Consider the following 10,768-nt stretch of genomic DNA (forward strand, 5'->3'; position numbering starts at 1 on the left):
AATCAAGGAGGTGTTATTTTAATCTTTGTATTGAAATTACCATAAACTGCCTATATCTCCCTTATGATAGATATTTTCAAATAAACATCTTAGTTCTACACATTGTGGATCATTCCCAAAGAAAAATGCTGGCACACTGAACTTTCTACATGAAAATTCGTGTATGCAATACATAGTCTCAGATCAACTAAAGGAATGCAAGTCATTACCAAGAAAATAAAGAGTTAGAAAGAGGTGGTATCGTCGCAATCCCTAACATTCACAAAGGTTGGATGTGCAATATTAAATATATGGAAAGTCAAGATTATTGCACAATTGAATTCTCATAGCTCCTAACTAGAATCTTCAAGCTCAAAAGAAAGCACAAGGAAAGGTTTCACACAACCCTGGAGAAACTACTTGCCTACCTTTATTACACAACTGAATAACATCCTAACATCAAGCTCCAAAGAGTTCACCATTACATTGCTTCTGTAACAACAAAGTACACAAGATTGACCAAAACAATGACAATAGATAATGCATAATCAAAAAAAAATGATATTAATAGAAACTACATGACCAATAAGTTATTTGCAATGTCAATCTTTGTGATCGCTTATGGCACAAATATGAAGTGGTTATTATATACAATTGACACCCCTGACCAACATGAATCCACCAAGATTGTTCCCTGTTTCTCATCTTTTTTCTTGACATAACCAAACTTGAGATTTGACTCTGGTGTAAATTTATAAAAGTTGTTGGGAGTCCTAAATTATATTGTTCTGTTCGGAGAAAACAATATATGGTATAAACTCAAATCCATCAACACATAAAGCCAACAGGTAAGGTCATTGATTTGAGTTCTAAACAAGAACATGATTGAAGATGTTGAGCATATCAGGGGTAGAGAAATAGAGAATGAATGAAAAAATTGCAAATTGCAAGTGGGAAAGGAAAGAGATTTCCTTACGGAGACTTTTGTAAATAATTCCAAAATTGCTTTTTATTATCACTGAATGATTTCAATCGCTTCTTATTCTGGATCAAAATCATAATTTATACTATGTTTATCACTAAACTCATATATATAAGAACAAAGTACCCTGCATTCATTTTTATTCCACATTGTTTCACAATTAATTGGTCGCCACCTAATTTGGAGAATTACATTTACCATATTCAATTATTACCATGGAATGGAACCTTACTTGCTTCAGAAAGGGATTTGAAGGTATATCACAAAAGAAAAATGGTCTAGACCAACAAGAAGGATATCTCAGCAATCCTGAGTTTAGATTGCTGCATTTAGGGGAATAAAAAGGAACTCGGGTCTCATGGCAGAATTACCAGCACCTCTTCCAGAGTTAGTTTTTCAGTTTGCATGTGTTATATAATGCAACATGATAAAAAGAAAAAACAAAGAATGTTTAACTTACTTCAGGTAGGCTTATGCATATCCTGAGGTACAACTGTTTTCACCACCCTTCAATAACTAAGGATAATTATATCCTTAGTTAATATATTCTTGCTTCACACGAGCTTTCAATATTGCTGGCAATGGGTGGGAATTCAATGCTTTGGTTGGTAAGCTTTGGTAATGATGAGATGGGGAATTCTTCGAAGGAGATGTGTGATGCATACCCAAGGAATGGATGGTGCTCATTTTTTCATCATCAGTTAATTCGGGTTTCAAAATACCATTTCCTCCCTCATGGCTGTTACTAGGACTATTATGGAGTCTCATTGCCTTTAATACATAGGCATCATCATGTAACTCAAATGGTGTGCTGTAAATTAGAATAAAATAAACCTTCATTCTTTGTATATTAATTGGGACTTTGAGCAGCTTACTATTCATTCACCCACTTTAATGATATATGAATGTTGATGTTAATACACAAGACTAACCTGTTGAAATCAAAGTGGACCAACTGCATATCCTCGGATATCTCAACTTCTACAGTAGCATGAGGACGTGTCTGCACTAGCACACTCATGTTATACTCACTCTCTCCTTCACAACAAAATCAATAGGAGGTTTTGGCAGAATGCAATTTACTAACCTGGACAAGGATGAAAGGCAGGGCTACTCCATTAGCAGGCACGCTGCCTGTGCCTTGAAACAAGCTCTCATTCCGTTGTATCAAATTTTGTATTCCTACTATCTAAATTTAAGCAAAATACCTATTATCTTAGAACAGAATTTGGACAAATCATCAAGGTGTTCAAAGAAAATCAGAACCAGCATCACCACACCTGTTCTTCTAAATCCTTCAAATAGGCTGCTTTCTTCTCAATTCTCCCTTTCACTTGCATGTGCTCTGCCTATACATCAGCGTAATTCCTAGAGAATATGTATAGGATATCTCTAATAGTACAATATAAACAGCCCTCACCTTCAGAGACTCAATATCATCACTGTCAGTGCTGGGAAGACCTTTCCATTGTATCTCCTTTTTCTCTTTTGCGATTATGTCCATTGCCATGAGCACATTCAGAGCATCGTAAACCCTCCGCCTTATATTTTTCTCATCATATTGTTGCTGAAATGCACAAGTTCGTAGGGACGTTAACATAAAAACTATAAATCCTCATTCTCTACACTTTTGCATGCACACAGAAGGAACCTGGTGGCATGTTTTAGTTTCTTCCGTCAAAAACTCAAATAATCAAGGGTGTCATAATAAAAACTTGTGGGCATCCGTAATAAATATTGTGAGGAGGAGGCCAGTGGCAGACCTGGTCTGGTGAAGCTAGCAGACTCTCTCCATTACTGAATTCTGCAACTAGTTCATCGGCCACCTGTATAATTGTGAGTATTAGTTATGTTCCAAATTCCAATGATTATACCTTTACAAGTAAAGAGCATTCTAATATTTTGCTGATAAAAAGAGAGGAATGAAAGAAACAATCTACAAGTTAATAAAAAATTTAAGTTGAAAACTGCAGAAAATGGGAGAGAAGAGAATAAAATATAGAAATCAGTTGGGTCAGCAGATCATTGAATGTCATCCATGTTCAATCATATAGAGGTGCCATGCAATTACCGTACCATCATTCCATAACATAGGAAGTGGAGTGATTGTTTCCTTTGCCAAATTGGCAAACACTAGCAGTTGTAATCAGCTTCCCCTTGAATTCAACATCATGATCAGAGCCACTGAAATTAATAACATTGACTAGAATTCCGTTGATGCACAATATAGTGGAGAATCATCCAATGCGCTACTCAATCTTCCATATGGGTTTATCTCTTTTCTCATCATATGTCAAAGCATTATCTTGTCTCATCTCCAAGATTTCCTTCAAGAATGTGACTAGAGGAGCCATTATCATAAATATGAGAGGGGAAGAAGATGTTCTCAACATAATGCAGACAACAAGGTTATTCTTGTTATTTGATTATGTTCATTACTGCATTGAGGTTTGAATTATGTTTATTACTGCATTGAGCTTCGAATTATGTTTATACCATTTAGTATAAATCTGTGTTTTATTGATTGATTTGTAAAGGCAAGTTACTAAAGTCATTGAGTTTAGGGAGAACCTGAGTAAAATAAGCATTCTGACTTTCAGCATATCTCCAATACCCACAACTCATTTATTTTCTTCCTTTATTACTATTATCAAAGGTGTGACCCTTTATAATTTGAACTGAAGAAAAGAACCATGTTGCTAATCAATGATTTATCAAAAACTGTGATTTGTTCAATCAGGTGAACTTCACCATCCTTCCCACTCTAGGTAGGATTTACTCAAATTCTTGATTGACTAGAAGAGGCTGAATTTGGCTGAATTTGGTAGTATGCATAATGTGGTATTCAGGTCATATGAGTATTTTGATTCTTTTGCTTCAAGATAACTCATAGAGTTAATGAACTTTATGTAGGAGCTCATCAGTCTCTATGCTCATGATACTGCATACTTTTTGTATCATACTATCAATCTACCATGTTGTAAATCACATGCTATAAATACAACCAAGTACATGAAAAGATCTCATGCACCTCATACTGAGAAGATATCATAATTACAAATATGTTCCCTTCTAGACGAATTCAAGGACATAAATAGATAGTAGATGTTGGCTACAATGGAAAGACTTTCATACATAAATAGATAGTAGATGCACAGCACACTAGCTACCCATCATAGTTTCTATGGAGAAATTTAATCCACAAAAGTCTTTTGAATGTGAAATAGCATAGTAATCATTGATTTGACAAAAAGAATTAATTATTGGCTACAATGGAGAAAATTTCATATGTAAATGGACATTAGATGCACAGCACACTAGCTACCCATCATAGTTTTTGATACATCAACCACACACCACATGCACATAGGTATAAATATAAGAAAAAGTGCAGTTCAGACATTCGGGAATTCAACCCTAAAATTGAGGGCCATATGCTACAATGCCATGATATCTGAGAAATGTAGTTGACGTGTGAGGTCTGAAATAAGATCTCTAATCAACGTATGCATATCTGGACATAAGAAAACAGGCATGATGTATAGGAAGAAAATTATGATATCCACATGAAAACATATGATGATAGATGTCTAAACTAGATCAATGAAACACTATCTGAGAGAGAATCCAGAAAGCTCGCAGGGCCTATTGCAAACAATCCTTGTCTACTACCATTCATACTTCCTGAATCATGATTTTGAGTCTTAAAGAATTACAAACATTGCGTTCTTTTATAAGCTCTCCTTAAATCCTTCTGAACATAAACAAGTATGTGCATGTAGTTTTGGAAAAGTTGCATGTGTAAGTTGCCCATATAATGGATAACATATGAAACCGCAATTCCCAACTATGTAGTCTTCACCGTTTCTATAGAACCAGCAAAATGTGATGCACTTCAACCCATTCAAGAATCAACACTGGCTAAATGGATGCTCTCTTCAATCACGGTCACTCCAATTTTTTACATCATGCTTCATAAGAGAACTCCATCTCATACATCTCTTCTTTAAACCATGTAATGACCACACTTAAATTCGGCATGATAAGTAAATTTTCATAGTTGTCTTCTTTTAATTCCATTTTGAAAGATAAAGTTTTGTTTCCACTTCTTATGCCCATTTTTCTTTTCCTCGCATACTTCATGCATAAACCATCTTATCATAGGATTAGCAGTATATGAGAGGTGTAGAGATGAAGATCCCATGACTACAATATGCTGGAAAATATGCAAGGATATTAACATTATGTAACAACGCTGTCACTGAGAATGTTATGTAACGACAAACCACCTGGTGATCTATACAGGAAATATATGCGAAGAACTACAGATTAGAAAACCAAGACTAAGAGATTACCTCATTGTAAGTGGTCCTCCCTTTTGACTCTACCTTTTCGCAAACTGCACCCAATGAAATGTCAAACCATTACATAACTTTAATTAGCACAAAAAAAACTCTTCAAGATGTCGATTCATCTTCGAAAACACTTCTTAAATATTGTTTCCCACCTATGGCAAAAGAACTACCCAATGCAATTTTGGCACTGATGATAGCATGGGCAAGAAAAGAATAAATAATAAAAAACATCCAGGCCTGTATACAGTGATAGATAAGAATCTACTAGCAACAATGCAAATTGGAATGGAATTTTTCCAACTGGAAACTATTATCTATAAAGATAAATAAAACTTCAGTCAAGCTAACCTTTCATGCTGAAGTGACGAAGCCCTCGCCCACCTTTCTCTGATCCACCAGGCCTTGGTCCGCGTTTCTTTTTCCTCCCACTAAAGAAAATTAACCATCATGCATCAGTTCATCTATGCAATAATCCACGAGGACGACATTCGAAGCATGTGACTAACCCAGTGAAATCAGGTGACTCTAGATCATCTCCTAAACTCTCCCCATTTTGTGTCCTTCCCTCCATACTGTTTGTCATATGGTTGATTATGATGGAATCACTCCCAAGTGAAGGAGAATCCATGCTTCCAGTGTCTGCAGACGCTGATAAACCTGAAGCTCCCACCTGCTGAGAAGTTTTTCTTGCAAAATTTTGACCACAACCATTTGTTGCTGAATGGAAACTTGCATCTTTGAGACCCATGTCCAAATTTTCAGTATCCCCACGCAATCCTGATACATATAAAAGAATGCCCATTTTGAAATATGACTTGTCACAAGCACAACCAAAACGAAGGGTAGGACTTGAAACAAAAAACTAGGAAACTGATGTGAATCAGAAATTAGAACAGTGTTATTTATCATGTAACCTAAACAAGAATAATGAATATGTGATAACCATTAAAGTTAGACTATAGTCTTTGTGCTATTCAGAAATCACTCTGTGAAACAGGAACATTCCTTGGTCTATTTTGGGATTACATTACGGAATATATGTAAGCATGTTGACATGCTGATTTGGCTCATGTACTGAGATCCATGCCTGTTAATCAGATTGCCGTACATATTGCAGTAACTGAACATACCAGAAATTTCTTGATGAGGGATTCTGTACAGATTAAGCTGATATCTTCAATAAGCTTTTTTCTAAGGATTGCATGTATACCCTTCTTTTAACTTCCAAACTACATGGTCCAAAACGCTGAAGGCACTGGAATTATCTCTCGCTTTAATAATCAATGATGCTTCTCGATTCTCATAGTTCCACAACCATTTTCAACACTTCAGACTGCATAATGATAGGGTGCCATATTTGTCTTTTGAGGCATTAACATTGTGTATCTTTAGCCTGTTGATAACCTTACGTTGTCTCAAGGTTCATACTTCATAGTTCTAAGAGATCATAACTCCAGAATGGAGATAAAGACATAGTTTAATATTACAAAGCAACCACCTATAAAAGACACATTAATTGCAACATACTACCTTGTATTCGTGTATTATTAGTTGCAGATGAGTATGTTTGCTTTGTCCTTGGTCCTGTTGGAATACCAAAGCTGTTGCTCCCCTTCCGTAGCGGACCTAATCAATTTAGAAAAATGGAAGCATAAGTTTAGATCAGTGTTTTCAGTTATGCATCAAAAGTCATAATTTCTCATTGTAAAAATCATTTTATCATTATGAGTAGCATTGTTTATAAATGTTAATACTACATAAATGAACCTTTGTAGGATTTTTAAATAGATATGCAAGAAACGTATTAGGTAACAAGAAGCATGCCTCCAGATTTGGCAATATGGGTTCTAATACTGATTGATTTACCATAGACTGAGTTCAAACCAGTCCCATGATTCACTCAACATCGCCCACCTAAAAGAGAACCCTGGATTCATCTCCAGCACAGTATTTTGGTACACATTTAATGTTTCACACATGTTTTCAAGAATCTCTCTAGAGACTAATATCAAAAAGCTTGATAACGCCTTCCAAATCGTCATCAAAAAGGATACAGAACCTACCCTGAGGATGAGGGAATAATCAGAAGCAACAAGTACTATGGAAGTGTGTCCAATTCAAATCACAATGAATATGTAGATGATTATTAGAATGTGTATGTTGGATAAGGAGGCTGAAAGGCCCATGATTTTAGTGTTCCTAGACCTTTGAGAGTATGCATACTTGTTCACACTTCAAGAATTTTGATGAGACAATATTATATTTTCAGAATCGAAACCTGAAGAATTTAGCGCATATTCCTTCAACCTTTGAGAATCTCAACAACAAACTCATACATTTTCAACATCACAGCTTTGATATTGAGGGTTATCCGACACTTTCGCATTTCAAAGAAAAAATGTAATCAAGACCTTCAAAAAAACAAACAACAGGATCCGGACTTAACATTCTGAAACAGAAAGAAATCTATCAAGATAGCTCCAGCTTGAATACCACGCCTGAGTGGAACGTCTCTCAGTGTCAATCTTCGAGTCTGATTCTGTGTGAATAAATATTCATCCATCCAACTCGGAACCATGTAGAGTGGAATGCGCATAATTAGTATTATTTAGCTTTTTTAAGAAAAGCTCCCAGAAAGAAGGAAATTAAGAACCAGATAGAAATCCATCCATGAAAATCAACTTTCAAGACCATTTCTGAGTGATATTGTTTTCCTTTTCGAGAAGAATATCTCCTGAGAAAGAAGAATCAAAACCATATATAGCATCCAGAAGCAGATATGGAAGTATCTAGCCAACATCCAGAAAGCAGACAAATTCTGCTAAATTTTATAACTTAAAACGGTAGAAGAGCAGAAAAATCAAAGGGGACCAAAAAATAAGAGAAGCTCAAGCAAAACTCGGAAATTGAGGAGTTCAAAAGGGAAGACATACCTCGGGGAAACATGTTATGAAGGCGAGAATCTCTGCATTTGAGTGAGGATCGCAGTCCCCTTCCCGTCCTTCTTCCTTCCTTCCTTCCTTCCTTCTCCTTTTCCTCTTCTTCCTTCTTCCTCCTTTTGATCTTCCTCCTCCTTCTCTCTGATCTTCCTTCTCCTTCTTCTTCTTTGATCTTCTTTCTCTTTCTCCTTCTCCTTGTCTGATTCTGCCTCCCCCTCTGATCTTCCTCCCTTTTCTTCTTCTTCTAGAAGTTCTTCTTCTTCTCTGATTACTCTGTTTCTAAGAGTTCTTCTCTGATTACTCTGTTTCTAAGAGAGTTCTTCTCTGATTCCTTTGGGGGAAGGGGAGGCAGGGGAGAAGAGAAGTGTGGAGGGAAAATCTAAAGTCATAATATATATATACATATATATATACATACATACATACATATACATATCATACATACATACATACATATCATATATGTATGTATGTATGTATGTATGTATGATATGTATGATATGTATATGTATGTATGTATGTATTGGGTCAAGAGTACAGAACCTAGTTTGGTCAAACCGGAAGTTGAGTCAAGTTGGATCAACTCGGAAGTCGAGTCGAGTATGGTTGGGTCGGAAGCTAGAAGTCGAAGTCCAGTCAAGAGTCAAAGCCGCTCGGCTCGGGTCCATCGATTCAAGACCGTAGAGCATTCAACGAGTTCGTGTCCATGCGCATTCCTGTCGCACCAAATCCGAACACGCGGCTTTGACCATGCCGCTTGACATGCGCTTTTTGTTTGTATTGAAACGAGACGTCGAGACCTTGACATGATCGTCGCGCCCAATTTTGCATGACCGCCGCCATAGTGAGTGAGTACGGAAGAACCTAGGTTGTTTGTTTCAAGGTGGTAGAGTGGAAGTACACAATGGATGGGAAGTTCAACACCAACGGGATGTCCTGAATCTTAACAATTAGGGGGTTAGGGTCACCAATATGAGTTGGACCTAGTTCAACACCACTAGAATTTCCTGAATCTTGACAATGTGGGATTAAATATTTGTCATTCGTTTTCACTTCCCTTGCATTTCTACAAAAGTGACATTGGCATTGGTACCAAAGGGATAAGTCTACAATCAAAGCAAAGGGAGGAAGAGACAAATACCAATCTATATCGTGAAAGGCCATAAACAATGTACTATGAAGGTCTTTACAACTAATGATAGTCTTTGTCTCTATGATGTGTAAAAGAATACGTGTGCAGAAGCGTATGCGTAAGACACTGAGTACACGGTTCGGAAGTATGACAGTTCGGTAAAACACAAAAATCACAGAGAAGGAGAGGGAGAAAATGTAACTATATTAAAAAATAATTCTCTATATGTTCTCTATACATACTTGGTGCTCAATGAGCACCTTTTATACAAGCCCTAACTATCGGGCTGACACAAGTACTTACAGTACCTGATTGCTCATAAATGAGCATCCTACACTTACCCCCAAAATTATTCCTTACGAGGAATAACATTCTAACGGCCTCTCAATTTACATACCGCTACGACCATATTTTGCGTACGGTTTTACACACCCAGTCTACGCACTAGGTTACGCACCCGTTTACGCTCCCAATGTTGAGCTTGTCTCTCAACATGATGTTCGTAACAATTTCGTCATTCACTAAGCAAAATAATTGCAAGAAGACCGCCATGTATTTGCCTATAGAGATTCTAGAGTAGTAAGCATCATGATCAGATAGGTTTTGCATTTTAGGTTGACTATGAGCTCATATCTGCAGAGTCCAACTTGACAATTTGTAACCTTCAAAGATAGATAAGCTACCATTTGTCAAATCGTGTGTGGTGTGTATGGAGCCTTTTCATATTGGGTTTTGAGTTGGTACAAGGTCTTTTGTTTAATATAATGCCAATGCCAAATAGTAGATTTTGACGGCGACAATGACTACATAATGGTGTGTGTGGTTGGCTTCATGCACTATGGGCGCCACCCGAACCACATGTTGTACTCACCATGGGTTGTCACGTAAAAGTTGGAATAGAAAACTAAAGTGGTTCTAATGGATCTTAGACTTCAAGATAACTTTTAAGTCAACTTCCCCTAGTTGTGCGGTGGTGCAAATTTTTCTCAAACTAGAAAAGGAACTATGGTAGGATCTTATAGGGAAAATGACACCCCATATAAAAGTGGTTATATATACCTCTTGAACATGAACATTTCAATCAATTTTTTGTCAAAAGGTTGTGCATATCAAAGTTGTGGAACCAATGAGGAGCTTGGTCATCTAAGGAGAGACCAAACTTTGTACATTTTGGTAGGACAATGTCCACATGATTCAGGTGTTGTGTCAAGTTGATAACATTTCATATGGGAAGGGATGTGGCCACATGGTATTCGACACTAGTCAATTCACAAGCTTTGGAAAGTGGAAAAGGTGAGGGGTGATCAAATTTGACCGCTTATATTGCATGACTACTTGTAAGCTATCTAGGTTGATGGAAGAGGCAACACCATCAATGGGT

At 36.8% G+C, this 10,768-nt stretch overlaps 1 protein-coding gene across 1 annotated transcript; it reads right to left on the reverse strand.

The window, feature by feature from the left end:
• Positions 1-1,073: 1,073 nt before the first annotated feature.
• LOC147854145 (transcription factor-like protein DPB) lies at positions 1,074-8,381 on the reverse strand. The gene is made up of 11 exons (XM_087332031.1): positions 8,250-8,381; positions 6,847-6,942; positions 5,823-6,093; positions 5,665-5,744; positions 5,317-5,360; positions 2,725-2,787; positions 2,382-2,528; positions 2,242-2,310; positions 2,049-2,150; positions 1,894-1,964; positions 1,074-1,772 (listed from the first exon to the last, which is right to left on the reverse strand). The coding sequence occupies exons 1-11, from the start codon at positions 8,260-8,262 to the stop codon at positions 1,496-1,498; spliced, it is 1,233 nt and encodes a 410-aa protein (XP_087188157.1). The 5' UTR covers positions 8,263-8,381; the 3' UTR covers positions 1,074-1,495.
• Between the last annotated feature and the right edge of the window lie 2,387 nt (positions 8,382-10,768).

This window comes from Azolla caroliniana, unplaced genomic scaffold, assembly GCF_043228905.1.
Source record: "Azolla caroliniana isolate FFs.n. ecotype wild unplaced genomic scaffold, voAzoCaro1.0.p SCAF_16, whole genome shotgun sequence".
NCBI lineage: Eukaryota > Viridiplantae > Streptophyta > Polypodiopsida > Salviniales > Salviniaceae > Azolla > Azolla caroliniana.

Excerpts from the sequence above, each read along its gene's own strand:
- LOC147854145 (XM_087332031.1), bottom strand. Across the intron at positions 5,361-5,664 it reads TCGTCACTTCAGCATGAAAG|TTTGCGAAAAGGTAGAGTCA; the intron begins GTTAGCTTGACT and ends CATTGGGTGCAG. Across the intron at positions 1,773-1,893 it reads GTCCACTTTGATTTCAACAG|CACACCATTTGAGTTACATG; the intron begins GTTAGTCTTGTG and ends TCTAATTTACAG.